The sequence below is a fragment of the Myotis yumanensis genome, unplaced genomic scaffold, assembly GCF_028538775.1.
Source record: "Myotis yumanensis isolate MYYU_CA2020_CCGP unplaced genomic scaffold, mMyoYum1.0.hap1 SCAF_1, whole genome shotgun sequence".
NCBI classification, from domain to species: Eukaryota; Metazoa; Chordata; class Mammalia; order Chiroptera; family Vespertilionidae; genus Myotis; species Myotis yumanensis.
The window spans coordinates 16,952,473-16,974,483 of NW_027223752.1; the positions used below are offsets into that span (position 1 = coordinate 16,952,473).

Consider the following 22,011-nt stretch of genomic DNA (forward strand, 5'->3'; position numbering starts at 1 on the left):
GGCACTCCAGGAGGCCTTATGAGTCCCGGGGTGCACAGTTGGCCTTCAGAGCAGAAGCAGAGGGTGCTGCTTATCTGCAGGATTTACAGCATCCCCTGTTGCTGGAAGTTTACACGCACAGATGAATTGTTTCTGTCTCACTGTGAGAAAAATGGGCCTCGTGTGGTTCGGGGCGATCGCATGTCGGTGGTACATCCCGTCCATTGGTGACTTCGGCTCTCTGTCCCCGCACGCCGCCCACAGTAACATGGTTTATGACCTGCAGGGGTGCTGGTGTCTTTTCCCAGCGCTTCACGTCCCGGAGAATGGAATGGCGCTGTTCCCAGGGGTGTCCGGTTTCCCGCCACCATTTACCAAGCCCCACACTGTCCTTAAGCAGCAAGAACTGGTTTTGCAAAGTAAACGGACACCTCCATACCTCCAGGTCTCCTCCTCGAATAAGGATGTGGGGCTTAATAAGTTACTGGCCCTTGGAGGAAGCAGCGTGACCCTTCTCCTCCCCACCCCCTTCTCCTGGCTCCTTAACACTTGAGCAAGCAAGGAGAATGAGGGAGGGCCAGCCTTTCCTTGGCGGTGGGGCTGGGCAGGAGGGCTTGATCAAAGAAAGCCGGTCTTGCCTGGAGCCCACGCAGCCCCCGAAGTTCCTGGCCGACCCCCCACTGGGGCCCGGCAGGCCTGGGCTTTAGGCAGCTGCCTGGGAGATGAGCCTTCCTGCTAAACTGACTGACTGGGGCGCCCGGCAGAGGCAGAGCGCAGGGATGCCCCTTTCACCCCATTTCCAACTGTGAGCTGATGATGGGAAGCGGGGGCTTCTGCAGGCAGCTTCTCCTGGGTCTGGCAGAAAGGCCCTGGGGCTTGGCAGCATGCCAGGGGCAGAGGGGCGCAGTGGAGCACGGAAGCCAGAGCCCTGGCGTCCTGCAGCAGGAATCCGGCCTCAGACTGTGGTCAGTGTAGGCGGAGCTGCGAGGAGGGAGGACAGCCGGCAATATGTGATGGCTCTGGTGGCTCACAGCACCCTTCTTAGGGCAGGTGGGGGGTGGGGAACTCGGGCTCCCCACAGGGTGCAGCCATTGTGTGATGCAGGCGCGACATTTTCCGAGGTGGGAGCAGTTGCTCTCAGCAGGTTAAACAAAGGGTGGGTCGGGGCACACCCTGCTTCCTGTCCTAATTTTTAGCTCATTTTTTGCACTGGACAGGGTGTCTGGCACTTACAAGAGTTGCTTGATTTCTCCACCAACCCTGTTATTCCACCTTGACATGTCCTCAGCCCCCAGTGTCTCATTCTCTTTGGCCAGTGGTCAGAGTCACAGAGGAGAAAATGGAAACCTGCACGGGGCTTGCAAATCAGAAGCTACCCCCCCCCCCCTTGTGTCTGTCTGCAGGGTTCACCAATAAGGATTCTATATCCGCACTCCACCCCCCTCCTCCCTTCCCTCCTGCTCCCCTGCTCTCCCACTGCCAGGCCGGCCTCCCTCCCAAAGCATAGTATGCTTCACTTTAAGGAGCACATAGGGGAAAAATGCTTAAAGCATGTCATTGTGGTTATGTAAGAAAATGCCAGTGTTCTCTAGAGGGGATCCTGATGGAGGGTGAAATGACATCATGTTGGAGTTTGCTTTAAAATTCTTTTTGTTTTATAACAAAGGGAAAGAGAGGGATGAAGCACATCTTGCTCGTTGAATTGGAGCGGTGGGTATAAGGGGTTTATTGTACTGTTCTCTCTCCTTTTGTTTTTTTCATTTGAAACTTTTCACTATAACATCGTTTGAAAAATGTATAGGGTTCTCCTGGAAACGTTCCCGGCTTGTGTACGTTTTTGGTGCTCTTTCATAGATTCTTTACCTGCCTAGAGACGCATGTCCGACTCCCACGCTAGCACTGGCTCTTACGTCCTTGCTTCCTCCGCTTGTTGAACACGGATGGGCTTCTTTATGTGACGGTTCCTGAAAGCTTTTGGTGTACTCCTCCACCCCAAGGTGCCCAGAATTCTACCAGGAACATTTCATGCAGGTTTTTGAGTACTTACGCTTCAATAGTAATAGGAGTTTTGAGTTTATTGGACAAACGGTTATTGAGCATCTACACATGAAGACAAAAACATGAGGACATGAATGATGTGGGGGGACAACTCTGCTGGTCTCAAGATCCCACCGGAAGCGGGGAGGTGAGCCCCAGGAGGAGGGCCCCTTCAGGGTCCCACCCAATAGCACGGAGGTGCTGTCTCACAGTGGGCCTGTGCAGTGCCCGGCCGTCTCGCCCTGTTCTGATATCCCATAGCACTTACCTGCAACCCCCGACCCCTTTGCCGTTACCCTGTTCTCAGGGTAGACCATTCTCCAGTAATGAAACTTCTTAAGGGCAGAGAGAGCTCAGGTTTTTTCCTGTTGGTTTCCAGCAGGCCCACGCCCACGGGAAATGGGGAGTGAGTGAGGCACTCCAATGGGAGGCCCGAGCACGGGTGCAGAGACCAGACCTGGCTGTGCAGGCCATCGCTGGCACCTGTCCCTTTAGCCCAGAAGGAGAGCAGGCGCTGGAATGGAGCGGAAGGGGGTGAGCTCACACTCGTGTGGCACTGTGAGCGTCTCACTCACATGGGCTTGCTATGAGGTGGCACATGAGTCGGGGGCAGTAAGTAACGAGAAAACACCGGCCATACCAGACCAGTCAGACCTCGCAAAGGCTCATCCGTGGGCACATTCCCTGGCCCTGGGTGACGAAGGCTGGGTCCTGTACAGACTGGCCTGGGTCTCTGTGTTTCTGCTCTTGACCCTGCACTTGACCCGGTGGAGGTGTCCTCCTTGGTGTAACCCTCTGCCTGCAATGTCATCCTTGCCCCTTCAGCCTCTCCCTCCGGCAGGAGTTGGCCTGAATGGGAGGTCATGGTGGAGGGGCACCGGGTTTCAGAGTCGGGTTGACTGGAGGTCAGGACCCCACAGGAGTTTGTGATGCTGGTCGGTGTCTGCCCCCTGTGAAGGGGGCACTGACACAAGGGAGCTGGGAAGGATCCAAGCGCTGGCTGAACTCCAGCATCCAGAGGGAAGGCAGACTGGTGCCGTCGCTAGAAAACAGTCTGGCTTTAACGCCTGAAGTTCACTATCCACGTGAGCTACGGCCCAGCCAGTTTCAGGCCTAGGCGTACACCCGAGAGACACTCCTGCACGGACCCGGGAGACTTTGTGCAAGAATGTTCACGGCATTTCTGGTCACAGCCGCCAAGCCTGGAAACAGCCCAGATGCCCATCAACGGGGACTGGATGAATACGCCGAGTCGTGGCCACACAATGGAATATTATACAGCTGTCCAAACACGTTAGCGACAGCTACGTGCAGCGATGTGGATGGGTTTAGCAATAGCATAAATTTGAGGCAGAAAGAGCGGGGGCTCCCAAAGGTTACACACAGCACTGTTCCTTTCCTTACAAAGTTAAGAGCAACTAAAATAAATGTACTTTTTAGGAATATTTACCGATCCAGTAAAACTGTAACAGAGAGTGAGGGAGTGTGCTTTTTTTAAAAACCATTTTTAGTGAATTTATTGGTGTAACATCCTATATAATCCTATATACTAAAAGGGTAATATGCAAATCGACTGAATGGCGGAACGACCGGTCGCTATGACGCACACTGACCACCAGGGGGCAGACACTCAATGCAGGAGCTGCCCCCTGGTAGTCAGTGCACTCCCACAGGGGTAGCGCCACTTAGCCACAAGCTGGGCTGATGGCTGGTGAGCCAGTGGCCCGCCTCCGAGGCAGCGCTAAGGATGTCCAACTGCTGTCAGTTGGACATCCCCCAAGGGCTCCCGGACTGCTAAAGGGCGCAGGCTCTGCTGAGGGGACCCCCCACCCCGAGTGCTTGAATGTCGTTTATCGGGCCCCTGTGATTCGGGTAGATGGTGTCTTGGATGAGAGGAGGCAGGGGTGGGGTTGGGGCCCCATCTAGTTAGAGGTTATTGTCAAAGTCCAAGCCTTTGCTTTGGGTGCTGGCTTTGCCGGTGGTTATTACATTGTGAGAAGTAACTAATTGAAAATGAGCCGTGTGTGACCACAGATGAGTGTCAGGAGCCAAGGATTATGATTAATAATTAACCCAGTTCTGTGCACGTAAGGCCCAGCACTCCTCCCCACCCCAGTCAGTTGTAGCTGGGGCTGCGGTGGCCCAGGGTTCACTGGGGTGGGGGGTGGTATACTTTTCCGTAGCTGCCCTCCCCCCTGCTTCTCTCTCTGCCCCGCCACCTGCCCATCCCGCTCAGGTCTCCCTCCGCAGTGCCCGCTGGCTGGAGTGGCCGTGGCCACCTGGGGCTTTGCGCTTCCTTAACCACTTGCTTCCTATCTGTCACACAATCGGTGCCTTGTTACAGAGGCCTCGCCCACTAATCATCTCCACATGTGTGTGTCTTTCTAATGAGATTCTGATTTCCCCGAGGCCAGAGGGCGGGTTTTATCCCTCTTATGTGGCCGATTACTCCCCAGCTCCTGTTCACCCCCTTCTTCCTTAATAGAACCCGGCCTCCCCTCCAGCTAGACTCCACCCAGGTGGGTCGAGGGGGATGTCAGGGCTGTGTTGAGGGCTGCTTCTGGGAAGCCTTCTGAAAAGGAGGTGGCAGCATGCCCTCCTCCCCTTCCTCCTCCTCTCTGCCCGGGTCCCTGACACCCTGAGGTGGAGCTCTCATGGTCTGCCTGTCTTCTCAGATCTTGAACCTTGTGTGAGTCACTATTTTTAGGTCTTCGTTACTCTCAGAGTACTGTAATTCTCGGGATATATCGCATCACCACCTCTGACCCCCGTGGTCCTAGCACGGTGAGTACCTAATGATTGCACCACGAGTCCTGTGGGCTCACAAGGTCAGCAGGATCTTAAAGTGGCATCTGGACTCCAAGGAGCTGGCATTGGGTCCTGTGCTCCACTCACCCACAAGTGACCCGGGCAAGTCCCTTAACCCCACTGAACTCCACTAATTCAGGGAGCTCGGGGCCGTGCCTGGGGGCACACCAGAGCTCAGCAGCCTGGATTGTCAGCTGTTGAGTGCTGTGTGCCCCAACACTCATTTCTGGAAGTGTAATTCTCACAAGGGAGGGTCTCTGTGTCTTCACGCCCGCTCAGGCAGACATCACTAATCGATCGTGGCACTCTGCCTCTGAGCCCAGATCTCGCTTCCGAATCCTCCACAGAACTGCGCTCCATGTAGCCAGCACCAGCCACCTATGCCTGGCACACAGGCTTGAACCCGCCATAACCTCTGGTGTCACAGTGAGAGCTCCTCCTGCCTCCCAGGGCTTCAGAGCGGGGCATCTGACCACAGGAGCTGCGGACGCACCGGGACTGTTGGAAACGGCCTCAAAGATCAGGCCGGGCCGCCAGCCTCGTGCTCGGGAGGACCGCACAGCCTGTTCCAGCTGCAACACCTTCCCATTCGCCGTATTCCCTCTGCCTGGAATTCTCTTGTTCCACCTCTCTCCTGACTCACACCTTTCCTCCACAGTTTATTCAACTGTCATTTATTGAATCGGCAGGCCCTCTTTGATCACCTGCCTGTATTAGCTTCCTTTTCCGTCACTCTTGATTGTCCTACCCTGCTTTGTTTTTCTTCTTAGTACCCACTCCTTCCTGGCACATGCATGTGACATATTTATATGCTTCTGCATATCCCCGCATGTATCACAGCGTCCCCAGTGGTCAGAAACACTTGTTGATCCGGTGGATTTGCGCTGGCTAACTGCGGGTGCACCAGGAGTACCGCGGCCAGTTAGGATGAAGTGGGGTGATACACACAGTATCTAGCCCAGCCTCTGGCTTATTAAACACTGCGATTAACGATCATTCAAAAGAAAGTGTTCTTTGTCCTCTGGAAGGAGGAAGGTGTGCGCAGTGGTCTGTCCGAGGTCCTCAGGTGCCCATTCGCACCAGACCCTTCCTCCCTGCGGTCAGTCGGCTCAGTGTAGCCAGCAGTTGGTGAGCAGCTGCTGTGAGCAGCACCTGCAGAGGCCTGGGGGCAGGGAGGGTTCAGGGGTGAGCACGCCACAGCACCTGTGCCCGAGAGTCTGAGGTTCCCAGTCCCCTCGAATGTGGGGTACAGAGCGCCGGGGTTTTGGAGGGCAGACGAAGAAGTGATCGTCTCCAGCCAAGGGTCTTGGGTAAAGGTATTGGAGGGGAGTTGCAAGGTGGAGAGCATGGCGTTAGGTGTGAGGGCGAGGTCAGGCCACCCACAAGCCCCTGCCCACCCCCCAGTGTGGGCAGCTTGACGGCGATACCATCTGTTGAGATTTCACTTCCTGCTGTGATGTTAGTCATTATAAACTTGTCGTTTCTTAATCTCCCTCCTCCCCAGTTTTTCAACTGTGTCCTGAGCCGCCCTCCCCTGGTTTCCTGCTATAGAATAAACTCTTGGTGATAGAAGAGCTCTCCCAAGTTTCTTTGCTCTCTAGAGGAAGCCTGGTCATTTGCTGCAAACCCCCAAGATGAGAAGGGACCAGGTCACATGATTTCAATCTGCAGCTTCCGCGGCGGGTGGGGCGGCCAGAGAGGCGGTAGCAGCCTTACCTCGCACACTTGCCCACCGTGGAGCATTCGCAGTTCCCTCGGTGCTCACGTAGGACTTGGCTGACTGCTCTTCAGCTTTTCCTATTTCCTGAGTGCGGATTGTGTGGCTCTGCCCGCGGTTGGCATCTCACTCATCAACCAGGCGCACCTTCCCCAGAGCCAGGACTGACCCTTAAGTTCCCAGCACCGCACCTGCCCGCCCTGCCCAGTCCAGGCCTTTCCTCTTGAGACGAGAGGGAAAAGACAGGAAGTGAGGGTGAGGAAGGGGCCGTCAGACGCTCCTGTCTAGCTCTCCCTCCTGCCTCGTCCTAAGCCCTGAGCGAGCGAGCGAGGAGGAAAGGGTTTGGGGTGAGCCAGGGTGGGAGGATTTCTGTGTCCTGAGGAACCCCCCAGGGTGCACCCTCACGCCTTCCTTGATGGGTTTCACTTTTTTGACACCATAGGCCTCCTGCGTTTGGGCACCGCTGAGCTGTTCTGAGCTGGGACCCTGAAGCAGGAGGCAGGCGTGCGTGTGCTCTCCGAGTGTCGTCTGGAACAGCCCCGCCAGGGCCACGTGCCAGGCGCTCTGCGTGGTCTCTAGGCTGGGTGTGATGCCTGCCCACCCGGCCCTGCAGACGGAGCACACGGTTCGGAGCTGAGGCCCAGCAGCAACAGGCTGGGGTGGACCAGAGCCCTGCTGCCACCTGAGCAGGGTTTCTGGTCCTTCCCCCTGGACTGCAGGGGGCAGGAGGAGTCCTGCACTGTGTGGGGTCATGAGCTGGGGGAGTGCCTTCTGCTTTTTTCTTTGCCTCTGTTGCCACCTCTCCCTGCCACCGTCACGACCCTGTACATACACACACTCCTGGAGGGCACCTGCTCCTCTCTGTTCCCATTTCAGCGCAGCACCATCTCCTGGAAGCCTTCCTGGATTAGTCCCTCCCAGGGGCTCCCATTATCCCCTGGCTCAGATGTCTCACATCCCCTTTGTTAGGGCCCCGGACTTGCCAGCGGGTCTGTCTATTCCCAGGCTTTGGGTTCCTTGAGGACAAGGCCCAGCCCCATGCACACATCCTGGGCACCCTCGCTGCTTCCTGTCAGTTTTGTTCAGTTTGTCTGTCTGCATTTCCTGGATTTGAGGACAGAGGTCTTGTCTGCTTACACCCCCACCTCCAACCAGCCATTACCTGCCACCCAGGTGGTGCCCAGGAGAGACAGTGGTGTAAGTAGGAGAATGAAAGGCTGCCCGCTGTTCTCCCTGTCCCCAGCCTCCTGCCTGGGGAGATGGATTTGGAGGCCTGGCTGACTCAGGAGCCTTGGTGCATTTCGTCCTGTGAGGTTCACACTGTGGGTGATGGGGGTGGAGGCTGGCTTCCCTGCCTGCCTTTCCCTGCCCTCACAGGTCCCGGCAGGCTGCCACCCAAAGCCGGAGGCTCCCTGGCACACTCTGCCACTCCGACATGTACCCTGGGAGAGGGAGCTGGTTACAGCACTGTGAGGCAGCGGGTATGCGTGCCAGGGGGTGCCTGTAGGCCTGGGATGAGTGGTGGGGTGAACAGAGGGGGCCACAGTGGCTCTTTTCTATGCCATGTTACCCCCAGCCCAGCTACCTGATGACACAAAAAGGCCAGGCCTGTCCCATTGAGCTCTGTGGCCATGCCCAGGGCAGAAGGTACCCAGGGAGTCGGCCACACACCTGACGAGGGTGCAGGGGAGCAGTTTGGGTCCCGTGGACCTGCTGGTGTTGGTGGGCCCTGCCTGCTGTGGGCCCTGCACTGTAGATCCACCTATAGGTCCATCTTGGCCCCGTGTGCCCTCCCCATCCTGCACCTCTGGCTGCGGTGGTGCGGGCTGTTCAGCCCTTCCCTTGCCTGCCCATCAACAACACTGTTGACTTTTCCAAGAAGCTCAAAGAAAAGGGCTTTACAGCTGCTGGTTCAAAGTGTTAGATTCCTCACCACCATAAAACAGGGTTCCTCACATCAGCCCCAGCCACAGGGCAGGCGGGGACAGGGTGCCCCAGAGCTGCCACACACCCTTCCCCCGCCACTCCCCCCCCCCCCCCCCCCCCCCCCCCGCACTGAAGTGTGAGGACAGGTCCACGCCTCTCCCCATCCCTGGCCTGATCCTCGCAGTCCTTCCTCACCCTCCCCTAAAGCCCCCACCGGAGGGTGGCCCTGGCCGTAGGAGGCCCTCAGTGGACGCTGGTGAATGGAAGTGGGTCCCAGGGGATCTGGGTGTTTAGACCTGATCTCGATGTGATGCTGTGCCTTCATGATTTCCTCCCCTGGGCCTCAGTCTCCCTGCTCTACAGAGAATCTATAAGGCTCTTCTGGTCTTAAATGCTGACTGTTACACGCCCTGCTGTTGGCTGTATCTGTATGCAAGGGTGTGCGTCCACCTGTAGGTCCATCTTGGCCCCGTGTGCCCTCCCCCCTGCACCTGTGGCTGTGAGGGCATCTACTGAAGTTCGTTCCTGATGCCCAGTGTTGGCTGCAGGTGGCCAGGCTCAGATTTGCCGTGTGAGGTGGCTCCTGAAGCACCATGTATGGGCAGAAGCTCTTCTCGGGGGAGATGAAAGCAGCGCCCGCCCCTGCTTCCGGGGCTCCCCACCACCTCCCATGGTGCAGGCTCAGAACAAGCCCTCCTAGCATCAGATAAGTTGGCCACACCCACAGAGCAACCCCAGGCATCACACCAGCCGTAGGGGGAGGGTGGCAGGCGCTCATGGGGACACTTGAGGTGTCCCCCAGTCCCGTCCTGTTGGGTTTCCCCTGGGTTCTTCCAGGACGCGTGGGCACTGCCTGTTTTCAGAGTTAACTGCTCTATGTCAGTAACTCCGTAAAGATCTGTGCTCCTGTGCCAGGCCCGTGTCCCCGATTCCAGCCTCCCTCTTCTTAAAGGGCCCATCCTTAGAGACAGTCTTAGTCCCTTTACAGATGAGGGTATGGCTCAGAGTGGGACGGCGGTGCCCGCGGTCACACAGCAAGCAGCTTTACCCTCCCGTGGTGGCGTTAGAGTTTACAGGTGCTCCTTCCCACAAATCTCCTCCTCCTCCTCCCTCAGCTCAAAGGAAATACTTGTTTTCCTTTCTGCAAACAAAGAATGGGTTGGGTTTGGTTCTGAACGCAGCCCTGAGGACCTGCAGTTAGAGCAGTGGTCCCCGGAGGGGGTTTTCTGATGATGGGGAACTGCTGACAGCCTGCGGCCTGCACTGTGGCCTTAGATGGCTGGGTCCCGAGATGCTGTGTGGCCTAGTTAGGGGAGCCGGTCCTCCTGGGCTTGCGAGGCTCGAGCAGGTCTCAGGCCCGGGGGACCCCAGATTAACTGAGAGACAAGGTGGAGCAGATGGCTCCGGTCTATCAGCAGCGCTCCGAGACAGCCTCTTAACACGAAAGCACTTCATTACCCACTCATTTCGCCAGGGCCCCGCCCCGGTGCAGGCGGGAATGCAGTCAGCCACAGCCCCTTGTCCTGATGGATTTAAAGCGGATGGCCCCGTGGGCCGGGCTCCGAACAGACGGCCGAGGATAAATCATCAGGCTCACACCCCCTCTCGGCCGCTAAATTAGAAAATTGTGCTCTTCGCGGAATTTGCTGTGGCGCTTGGTCTGGGGGTCAGGTCTCCGCTGTACTCAGATGGGGTGGCACGGTGGGAGGCATGATTGGCGGGGCGGGGGCAGCAGGCTTAACTGCCACGGTCACTGGGCGCTGTGAGGCAGATTGGCCGTAGGAGGCAGATTGGCCGTAGGAAGTGCCGTGGTTTGGCCATCAGAGGTCGGTGCGGTCCGGGGGACAGCTCACCAGCCTAGAGTGTCCGCCCCGGCCTTGCGCTGGGTCCTGCCATGAAACCCCACCACCAGCATTGTGCTGCGGTTCCCTCAGGTGGGACATCCTAGCCGTTCTCCTCCTGACCTCCTCACGCGTGTCGGGCTGAGCATAGAGATGGGATGTCTCTGTGGTTGGGTGTGTTTGCCTTGGCCAAGGCCAGGCTGCTCGGCCAGATCCGGTGGGAGGTGTGGGGTGTGTCACCTGGAGCAGTGCGAGGGGATGGCATGGGTGCACGCCCCAGGGTGCGCGCAGGGGCCCTGACCTCCTGGTCTCTCTGTGGGTGCTGTGCCCTGTGGGTGTCAGCCTTTCAGCAGCCCAGGGGCTTCTCCCCTCAGCTGGGAGGTGTCATCGCTGTGAGGTAAGAGGTCTCCTCCTCCCACAGGGCCTCCCTCAGGGCCCGGGACAGACAGTTCCTGTCTGAGTCACTGCTGCAGGCCAGGAGTGGAACATTAACCTCGCTTTGAATCCTGGCTCAGAGAACTGTCCCATTGGGGACCTTACCGTTGGAAGCATGGTGTATCCAGACCAGCATCACAGATTCTCTCTGGGGTGTTTTTAACTTGCGTTCATGTCTACGGGCTGTGGCATCTTCGGGCTTCTGCCTGGTGGCCGACGGTGCCCACCATCATGGTCGGGGGCAGAGCCGCTGGCTTTCATGACTTGGTTCCTTCGATAGTGTGTGTGTGAGAGAAGACATCTCTTCCAAAAACAAGACACTTATTTTTCAAAAACTTAATACAAGTTTTGAGGAATATTTTCTGATCAGTCTAATTTCATTAGCTGTCACTATTAGCAGCGTTTTGCTGCCTCTGAGTGGGAAGTTGATTGACAAGGCAAAATGTAAGAGTGCCACGAAGTGGGCAGAGAGGCGTTAGGTGTTGAGAGGAAAGGAAATCATATGAGATGAAGGGCTTCAAGGGTGGCTGCATGGAGGAGGTGGTCCATACACGTCCCAGCTCTGTGCTTCACCTGCTGGGCTCCTCGGCTGCCGCCTCTCTGGAAGCCCTGGACTCCCTGGGCAGCGTTTGGTCGTGCTCCTTGCTGTGCCGTGCTGACGCCTGTTCTAGGTGTCACCTGTGCTAGGATTGTGTGCCTGCCTGCCTTCCTGGCGAGGCTGAGAGCTCTCCGCTCACAGATGCGTGTGAGTGCGGGGGGCACACTCCAACCTACGCCCTCGTGTTTCTGATGTTCAGTAGCGACTCTGAAAGCGTGGCTAGGCCCCTTGTGTTTGTGTGGCTGTGTGGAAGGCCTGTTGTGTTGTCTGGACCATCTTGATCTCCTTGGCAACCGTGAGCATCACCTTGCACCTGGAGGCCTCTGCCGGGTGTCTGTCTGAAGTTTTCTGGGCGTTCCCTCTCATTCACTCTGCACTAGCAGCTCCTATGCAAACCCCCACGGAGGGTTATTCCCTGGACCTAAACTCTGGCCTTTAGCAGCATTTATTTTTCCTTCCCAGCAAAATGTCAAGAGATAACATTCCATTTCATTTAGGGGGAGAAAAGGTTTCTTCCCGTTTCTTTATGAAATCATTGTTCTTAACCCAACAATCCCAGTGTTCGGAATGGAAACAAGATAACCTTTGCCGGGCACACACACAAAAGTGTTTACACCCTGCAGCTCTAACAGGACCTGGCACTTCTTCCACCAGCGGAGAAAACGGCCTTTCTTGTGAGCAGGCGCAGAGGTCAGCATGGGCCCTGGCAGGACTCTGAAGCCTTTCAGCCGGGCCCCTGCATCACCTTAGGTGGCGGGTGGCACTGGGATCCCCGAGCCTCTGTCTCAAATGGCTGGTGCTCTGGGAACCCTTCTTCCCAGCTTCCTGCCGTAGCCCCAAATGCAGGGCCCAGGGGAGCAAGCATCTGGCACCGTGGGCACAGCGAAGCCGTGGACCTGGGTGCCCGTCTCGTTTGCCGTGGGTGGCAGAGAGGCCCCCTCATCCACGACCACTGGGTTGTCAGGTGTGCGTTTTGCATGTAACCCGGTGCCTCTGGAGTCTGCTCCTGCCTCCCTCCTGCATTGTCCTCCTGCCACTAGCAGGGCTTCACCACCTACAGAGCCTGGAAGGGGGCACCCCGCCGTGTGCTGCACTCTCCCCACCGAGAACATCTGTACCCGTCACAACGAGACCATTCCAGTGGGAAGGGGGTGTCTTCCTGCCACTCGCCTTCCTGGTTCTGTTCTTCGACCTTCTCTCCCCGGTGACGCCTGAGAGCCAGTGCCCCAGGCCTGCAGACTGGCCCCCGCACGCCCCATTCACCCTTGGTTGCCTCCAAGGTTCCCCATCAGGGAGCTGGGAATCTGACGGTGGCCGGCTGGCTGGCTTGTTGACACCTCTGCCGGCACAGATGCAGCCCTGGGACCCGCCAGCTGGGGTGACAGACGCTTCCTGGGGAGTGTCCCGGCCTGTGCCCTCCCTCCCGGACACGTGTGGGGCCTTGTTTTGATCATGACCGCCCCCGGGGAGACACTGGGATGGATAAGGTCCTAGATTTAGATTTTTCAGCCCCCTGCTGCTGAGAATCCAAACGCTCCCACCCGCCTCTGGTCCATTTTTGTGACTTTTCCTTTGATTCGTGTGAAGCAGTTACCGGTGGGATAAATGCCGTTCGTCCGGTTTCATTCATGAACAGGAGAACCTGGGGTCTCCCAGCATCTTGGATTAGGATCCACGAGCAAACATGGTGCAAGCCCACCCTGGCTCACAGATGGTAACCCCCCCACGCTCTGCGGGGAGGGGCGTCTCCAGGAGGCTGAACTTCAAGCCTGCCTCCTCTCTCCTGCCTGAGTCAGGCCACAAGGACCGGGTGACAAGACAGGCTGCGTGGAGGCTTGTGTGCTCCCTCGTCCCTGCCTGGGGATGTGACTGCCTTTGTGAAGGCCTGGGGGGCACTAGGAGGGGCCCCATTGCGGGGGAAGTGTTCAAGCACACCCCTGGGCTTGCACTCCCTGGCCTCGCTCAGCCCCACCCCATGCCAGCGGGGGTGTGGCCAGGTGCCCGCTGAGCAGCCAGCGTCAGCTGCCGCCTCCACAGTGGCTTTCTGTTCCCAGTGCCAGGCGGGAAGGCCCACTCGTCAGCAACCTCCTCACGTCCCCGCTGGATGGAGGGCCTGGCCGGCTGCCCTGGAGCCCTGCCACCCCGAGGGGACCCGTTAGCTAGGGACCGATGGCCACCAGGCCCCTCGGCACGGGTGTTGGGGTGCGTGACACCACCGGCCACATGTGGCTGTCGGGATCTCCCGAAGGGGCTAGTGTGACTGAGGCGTTTTTCATTTAAATTTAAAAAGCGGTGCTCGATTCAGTTACTGGGACGCTTTTCAGTGTGCTTGGGAGAACTTGGGTATGCGAAGCTACTTCCCGGATCAAGGGTTTCCAAGGAAAATGTAGTGTCCGAGTTGAGATGTGCTGTGAGTATAAACGACACACTGGATTTCAGAGACTCGGCGTGCAGCGACAATGTGAAGTATTCACGCCTTCCTGTCGATTGTGTGGTGAAGTGGTAATGCTTGGGGTGTGTTGGCGTCATTACAGTATATTAGTATTTTCACCCGTTTCTTTTTACTTTTTGAGGGGAGCTACTGGGTCATTTGAAATTACTGTCTCGCATCATATTTCTACTGTCCTGGTCACTCACACCCCTGAGCCTGCTTTTGCCGGGAATGTGCGAGGGGATCCTGGATGGGGTCCTGGAGTGGTTTGGGCCACAGGATTAGATCTTAGGAGACCCCTGCTGTTTTGAAAGGAACACATTTTAAAAACACACAAAATATAGTTTGTTCATAAAACATAACTTCTTTTTTCTACAATTTACTTTCAGTTTTATTTTGTGTATTGTAATCATTACTTCTTAACTGCACACGTGACACATATTTCTTGGGCAAAATTAGCAAGTACTGATGAGACAAAGTTGAACACCCATGGGCTTTCTAGCAGTGTTTCCGGCGGCTTTGGCTTGATCGTGAGCACAGAAATACCGCTGTGCAGGATTGCAGCGACCTTCCAGGTGCGCGCCCACCCTGTGCCTCCGTTAGAAACCTGTGCCCTTCGAGCGCCCTGAGCATGGGTGGGGCTGCTGCGCCACACGCGTGGACAACGGCAGAGGGAAACCAGCCGAGACCAGAAGGGACTGAGGATGGCGGGGCAGTGGTACGAGCGGGTCTTCTAGAAGTTGGGCTGAGCGTCGAGCTGTGTGTGAAGGCGGGCAGAGCCTCCCGGACTCAGGGCTCACCTGGTGGGAGTCCTCCCTCATGCTGGCTGAGCAGCTGGAAAGTGGATTTTGCCGGTTTTGCTCGTGGCGTGTGTTTTGCCCCAGGGTGGACTGTGGAATCCTTTGGTGAGCCATTCACTTGAGAGACAATTTTTTCATGTTGAATTTTCCCAAGGCCAGAAGGAGGACTGAGGCTGTTACACAACTCAGACCTCTGTCCAGCACAGGCATTTACCCACTGACAGTTTAAGAAAACAGTAGGCATCTCTGATGGGACATGTGACCCCCGGTAGCAAAGAAAAGCTTTCTCCAACGCCAAGTGGAGAGGAGCCCGGTGTGTTGGGAGTGGGGTACACCTCATGTGTTAGCATCCCTTCCCCCCAATTTCTGGTGTGAGCAGGAGCCACGGGAAGATGATAAGAAGGGAGGATAAAGTCAGTGCACTTACTGTTTGACGGCGCTGGCATCTCCCGGCCTGCGTGCCCAGGCCACCATCCTAACCCGATGATTCAGAGCGAGAGTTCTGGGGTGTTCTGCTGGGCCGATTGTGTAATCGCCCCCCCCTTTCTGTATCCGCGCTAGCTGGCAAGGTACTGAATGCAGAGCTTCAGCACGTTACGCAATCGAGTGAGTCCTGAAAAAAGTTGGCAACATTTTAAAAAGGCGTAAGGAGAGCTTTTGTTGGTGAAGAATTTCTATAGCGACCACTTTTTGGGGGGGAGTTTTATTATTTATTTATTTTATTGTTTAAAGTATTACAACTAGTAGTACATATGTCTCCTTTCCCCCCATTGACCTCCCCCCGGCCTCCTCTACCTCCCCCCCCCCCCCCACCTGGCGACCACTTTTGTAAGGCCAAGACCACTTATGAAACCTACTCCCTTACTTGTCTTCTGTAAAATTCGGTTTCTATCTCCTGATTTATAAACAACAAGGCCCATCTGGAGGGGGAAGGCGACCTGCCCTGGAGGCCTTGGGGAGGCCGTGGTGGCCAGGGTGCACGCGGCACCCTCCTAGGAGGGCTCATCAAAGGCCCCCGACGCGGGGCATGACTGATGGCTGGTGCTGGGCCGGCTTTCAAAGACCCTTGGTGTGAGGGCCAGAAGGCAGCTCGTTTCCCGCGCCACCTCCCTGACGGGCGCAGATTAGCTGTGATTTATCCCTCCCCCGGGGAAGCCGCCGCTGTAAGCAGGAGGAGACTCCACATTTAGCATTTATAGCGTGTACCGGGGACTGGAGACCTGGCGAACGCAGCATCCCGAACCGTCCGTTACAGAGACCCCGCAGCATCTCCTTAATTTTCATTCTGTACTTTTAATTGCACAAGCAAACCACGCCATAAAAATAAAGCCGTCTTTTAAAAAGACTCTCACACCTGGTCCTGCTGTCCTGGCATGTAACGTACCTTCTCCCCCAGGTCCCTGTACGTGTGCAGACATAATGTGCATGTAGTTACGATCGGGGCAGAAGTACAGCTAGCTTTGACTTCTCACACTCGTTTATGTCCTAACGGTTCCTTCCTGTTACATAGTGGCATGTTCGCCGTGGCCTCGTAGTGGCTCCGCACGCATCCAGTGACTTGATAAGCTCTCATTCTGTTCATCATCCTTTATTTTTGTTTCCTGTTGTTAATGGGGTCTTTCCTCTTTGTTTCTGTAGGAGGTTCTGCAGCAGCTGATCGTAATGAACTTGCCCAATGTTCTGATGATTGGCAAAGACCCGCTGTCTGGTGAGTGGAAGCCGCCCCCCGGGTGCTTGGCCCGTGCCAGTGGCTCTGGGCAGCTGTTGGACACAGAGCTCCGGCTGCCGGCTGGGAGCCAGCACGCTGAAAACACGTGACCGGTTCGGTGAGATTTTAAAGGGTGGGCTTATTACCCTGAGGCATGAAGCCAAGAGCACGTTTCTTCCTTAAGAACGAATCCGTGCGACCCCTCCCGTACGAGTGCGGAGGCAGGCAAGGCCACTGCTTTGGTGGGCTCAGGGGCCGGAGTTGTATGGTGGCCTGGGGAGGAGGAGGGGGATCTCTTTTCCACAATCCATGACGCTGTAGTCGGGCGGGTACCTTCTGGGAAAAAGTAAGAATCTGTTGAGGGAACTCGCATCTCTCCCTCGGGGATCCTGTGATGCTCTCCATCACCATCACCATCGCACCTGAGGCCCGAGAGGGCAAGGGTTCCGAGTCACAGCCTGGACACTTGGCTGGACCTTGAGAGACGGAATGAAATGTGCTCCTGGCCATCTTCCAGAGCGTCGGAGCTTCATTCCCACTGGCCCGGTGGCTCCTGCACCATGGCTCCTGGCCACCACCTCCCAGGCCCCAGGGACAGACGTCCCGCGGTGAGGGACTTCCCGTGTCCAGGGGAGACCTTGCTGGGGTGCTGGGGCCTCCTGGGGTAGGCCAGGGCGTGCAGGAAGGTCCACCACGGGAGGGGCTGCTACAGAAGGAACAGCTGCCCTCTGTGGCCGGCTCCTCCTCGTGCTGTCACTGGGGCTGGCCGTCCTGCTCCTGACAATGTGACCGCAGCTAGAGATGCCTTGAGAGGGAAGGGGGAGTGCGCCGAGTGGCCGGCCAAGGACGTTGCTCAGAGAGGAGCCGCTCTGGGTTAGTGTCACAGCCCTGAGACCAGCAGCAGCCGCTTCAGGGGCACCGGGCCAGGTGCGGCTGAGCATTATTCCTGTTGCTGGGGGGGGGGGGGGGGGGTGGGGGGGGCAGGGGGGGTGGTTTCTCCTGAGCCCGCTGGCTGGTGTGTCTGCCTTTTGTCTGCATGCGCGGAAAGGAAGAGGTTTTATTGACCTCCGGTTAGTCCTCTGCTCAGCTGGCCCAGGAGCCTCACACCCTTGCACGTTGGCTGTGCTCCCGGCCATGCACACCGCCCCCCACCCCCCACCCCACCGTTGGGCCATTTGCTTCCCGGATTTATTTCCCGGTCCCCCAGATGCAGCCCATCCCAGCCACAGCCCTGGGGCCCGGGACGGCGGGGCCTCTCTCGGTTTCTGTAGTAACTTCATGAAGTCGGGGTCTGCTTTGCTGAGCAGAACTGCTGCCCCCTGATTTTGTGGGAGCCGTATTACGGGGAGAGGGGAAAGGTGCGAGAGAGGTGGGTGGTTCAGGCTCACCTCTGCTCTGCCGTCTGATCTGGAAGTGGCTGCGTAAGGTGACAGGAGGAAGGCTGAGGAGCGGGGCAGGGGAACGCCCATTCTCGAGCCCTTGGTGAGCCCACCACGTGGTGGACGTGGCACATGTACCACAAAGTGGGAGTGGAAAGGTGCTTATGGGATGTGATGTGCCACCCCCATTACAGATGAGAAAACAGGCTCACAGGGTGGAAGTGACAGGCCCGGTCCCTCCGTCTACAAGCAGAGGCGCTGACTGAAATCTGCTCCGTTCCTCCCCAGAGCCTGAGCTCCCCGTCTGAGTCCCACGCAAACAGGCCCGTGTTCGGTTGAACTCTAGGCGACTGCCTACAAAAGCAGCAGTGGGTCTGGTTCGACCTAATATTCAACAAACGTGTCGACCTCCCCCACCAGCCGCCCTGCCGCCTCATCACACTGCAGAGCTGGCTCCCTTCCTGTCGATGCCTCCTCTTCCCCATCCCTGCCGGTGTCCCCACTTCCTGTGCCCTCTGGGGACCCCTGATCCACCAGGCACCTCCACACCAGCCCTGGCTCCAGCCCTCCCTCGGCGGTCTCGGTCCCAGCCCCTTCATGACCCACGCGGCTGTAGGAATTGTTCATGTTAGAGAACACAGGTCCGCTCCTGCAGTCGGGCGTTGAATGGAAACATCTGCAGAGATGTGGACCCTGATTTGAAAAAAAACAAAACCCAGCTTTATGAAGGTGTAATTTGCATACCATAAAATTTACCCACTTTAAATGTACGATTTAGTGACCTTTTCCATAAATGCACAGAGTTATGCAACCTTCACCATAATCCAGTTTCAGAACATCTGTGGGAACCTGATTTAAAATTGTGACAGGTGAATAGAGTGCCGCCTGGTGTGCCCAGCATCGCATAGAAGTGACAGACATCAATCAAAGAGGCTGTGGCCCTGCTCTGAGGAAGGGGGAGATGAGCCTGGGAGTGAAGGAGGAGGATGCCGCCCAGGCAGCAGGCTCGGGGCGGGCTGCCTCACCGTGATGTCGGGACCAGAGGGACTTGAGCTGGATGCGCACGTGGGGAGGTTAGGACAGGGGTCCTGGGGGACAGGGGCTCCCAGAGCAAAGGAGGTTGGCGGGTCCCCCAGCGAGAAGATGCAGACCTGAGTGCCAGAGGCAGAGGGACGTGTTTATGGGGCAGGGCTTTCTGTTTTACGTTTTAAAAATAGACGTGTGAAGCATTTGGGGTTTCTCTGTAAATAGAGAACAAAGTCGGTTTCTTTCTGCGTGTTGCTGGGAGGCGGGGCGCTCTCACCAATCCTGTCGCACGCGTGTTGGGAGCATGTGGAGCTCTTTCTGTGGGTGTTGACAGTGGTGTCCTGTCATTTATAACATTTCAAAGTTTTGGGTTATTTCTTGTTTTTGGCTAATGCACCACAGTGGAGTTCGGTGCCAGGGGCGGGACAGATCCAGCAGAGCTCCTGGTCCGCCCCTCCCCCTCACACACAGTGACAGTGGACGCCTGAGCCACCAAGCATCGCGCCCCTTGCTCTGTCTGAAGGAGCGAGATGTCACAACACATACAAAGCTTACAAGGCTTTCCAGTGTGTCTCCCGCATCCCCCTCACCCACCGGACAGGAGGATGCTGTTTACTTCTGCCCGAGGATTTGAGGGCAGCCCGGTGAACGTGAACAACCCTTCGTACACTTTAGATCAGCGGTCACCAGCCTTTCGGACCTCACAGACCACCGGTTGGCGACCGCTGATTTAAACTGCTTTAAAGTCTTTGCTCAGTGTCTGCCCCTCTTGGCCCCAAATCCTCACTCTCCTTTCCTGTTTTGAACCTCGGGTCGGCTCTCTGGATTTCCTCTCTAACCATGCGTGGTCCAGCTCTCTCAATGGGATGTCCGTCCCTGGGGAAGCGTCTGTCCGCCCCTCATTACTGTAGACCCCACTTCTTGGAGCCCGGCTGGGGGTCCAGCAGGACCGAGTGAATACCAGTGGGACCTTTGAGAATGGCCTGGGGTCCCACTAATTGCTCTTCGTGGTCTGGCCCTCCGTTCTTCCTGTCCTCCCTCTTATGGTGGTTACAGGAGGGCCTTCAAGGGACAAAACACTTTAAGGAGTCAGAGCCTCTGAGTCCACAGAGGCGGTGAATGGCCTTCCTTCACAGCTCGGTGCAGGAAACCAGAGGGCCAATTCCTGACCCTCCCAATAGACCGAGGCCTTTGTGCCTTCCTCCTCTGAGCAGCCTGCCCGACCAGCGGTTCATCCTCCAGCTTTCGTTGTCGGATGCCCACCTTGCTGGTCCTGGGGTCCCAGAGGTGAATTGGCTGTCTCTGCTCCAGAGCCCCGAGCCCGTGTGGGGGCAGGGAGGGGAGAAAGCGTCCAGAACCAGGTCTGTTCCAGGGTGAGAGCGGGGTGAGCACGCTGTGCACAGAGTGCAGAGCAGGTCATGAGTTCTGCCTGGGCAGGGCAGGAAGACTTCCTGGAGGAGGGGCCGTGTGACAAGCAGAGAGCAGAGGGAAGGAGTCCAGGTGGGAGGAGCTCAGGAGTGGAGATGTGCGGGGAGTCCCCTGGGGAGCTGCAGGCTCAGGGCACAGGGAGGGAGGCAGTCTTCTGCGCCAGCGGAGTTTAGGTTTCAGAGGCTGGAGGGGAACGGAACTCCTGACGCTGCTCGGAATTTAATGTTTAACCCTCTCAGTGTTTACTTGCTCTCCTGTCAAGAGTGTCCTTGAAGTGCTTTCCGGGTCCCATGGAAACCGTCCCTCACAGCCCACACCACACAGCTCTGCTTTCTGGTGACGGGCTGGGAACCCAGAGGCCAGAGTGCCCAGTGGTTTGCTCCCCGGCCCTGTGGCAACCGAGGAAGGCGGTTCAGAATCTGATTGGTTAGGGGCAGTCTTTTTGCCGCTGAGAATGTTCCTTTAAAAAGCCACAGGGCTGCCTTCCTTCCCAGCCGTGGGCCTGGGGTTCTGCCCTCCCCGGTGCCCTGCTGGCCCCGTGACCTGCTGGGTCCAGCGTCTCCCGTGGGGGCTAACGAGCATTATGTCCTTTTCCCCGGCCTTACCCTTTTCACTTCTCCCTAACTCTCTCATCTCAACTCTCCAAGATACATTTTTTTATTTTTGCATTTGCAAAAATCTAAGTTCCTTTGAATGAGGAAGAAAAAGTAAGCGAGACGAATCCTCAGGCATTCGATCCTATTACTGTTTCCTGTCTCGTCCTGGAGGGAGCAGGTTCAGAAAAGCCCCGAAACGCTATTCCCAGTGCCAGGCGTGTGGCCGCTCCTTAGCTCCTGCGCTGCTGTTCAGTCCGCCCAGAAGGCAGGGCTGCTGGCGCTGGAGCCAAGAGCCAGCACTCTGCTCTTCAAGGAACGCGAAAAGCTTGCTTAACCCCAAGGCCAGGCGAGCGTGGCAACTCGGCCAAACGCCGGCCTTGTGAACGGCCCCTGGGACCTGCCTGGATACCAGACGTTGTTTAGTCAACTTCTCAGCAGTGCCCGTACACAGAGCGAATGCTCCCTGGCTGCGGCCACCTCGCCATGGCTTCCGGCAGGACTGTCCTCTGTGGCCGGCCGAGGAGGGACCAGATGCTATTTGTCAAAGGTCTCTGTGTTCCCGGCAATGTTTGGGCTTTGAGTTTTCTGCGTGGGGGTTGGGAGGGACCCTTTCTCAGATTGTCCGCCACCACCTCGCCTACAGCCGGCACAGCCCCTGGGTCACGGTCTGCACTCTTGTGGTTGAGTCTCCTTTGCTGACCTTCAGCTGTTTGGTCTTAGGAGGCGGATTCGCTCTCGGCCTCTGCAGCGGGGCAGGCCGGCGGGTAGGGAGTCATTCTTGGTGGTGACCTGTCTGAGGGCCGAGGTGGCTGTTTCAGATTGTTCTACGGGATGTGGGAGAGCAGCCTTCCGTCCTCCGGCAGAGGCTGGCCGTTGCCCACCCGCAGCGGTGCTGGGGGCAGGGTGGCAACGTTGGTGCGGGTGACGGACAGACGCTGGGATAAGGAGGCCGCCGGCCTGGGTGCACTCGGGGGGGCCCAGGCACCATTGCCCACGTGACTCGGGGCCGGCCAAAGTCTGCGTTTGGTAAACGTTTGTTGAATGACTAATTAAACAAATGGGAGTGCCTGCTTATGTTGATGCCTGTGGGGGGCCACCTGTGTGGCGTTCTTGGTGGAAGAACTCTAGGGGAGGGTTTCCCAGGGCTGCTGTCCAGGTTGTGAGGTGGCGTGTACAGGTGCCTGCCTCGTACCCCATGGGCCAGGGTGGGCATGAAGGATCCCCATGCGCCCACCCACGAGGACTTTGCTATCCACACTGTTCTCAGCAGTGCCCATGGCACTAACTCACGGTGGCCCCAAC

The 22,011-nt window shown here is 57.2% G+C and overlaps 1 protein-coding gene across 2 annotated transcripts in view; it reads left to right on the forward strand.

The window, feature by feature from the left end:
- Nucleotides 1-22,011, forward strand: part of LOC139010408 (protein Daple-like) — a 106,585-nt gene that overhangs the window by 25,813 nt on the left and 58,761 nt on the right. The window contains exon 4 of one of the 2 annotated variants that reach the window (XM_070414820.1): nucleotides 16,211-16,280. In XM_070414820.1, coding sequence (XP_070270921.1) covers nucleotides 16,211-16,280 — 70 coding nt within the window. Of the gene's footprint in view, nucleotides 1-16,210; nucleotides 16,281-21,173; nucleotides 21,257-22,011 lie in introns of those variants that run through there. The other variant, XM_070414829.1, reaches the window with a different exon arrangement.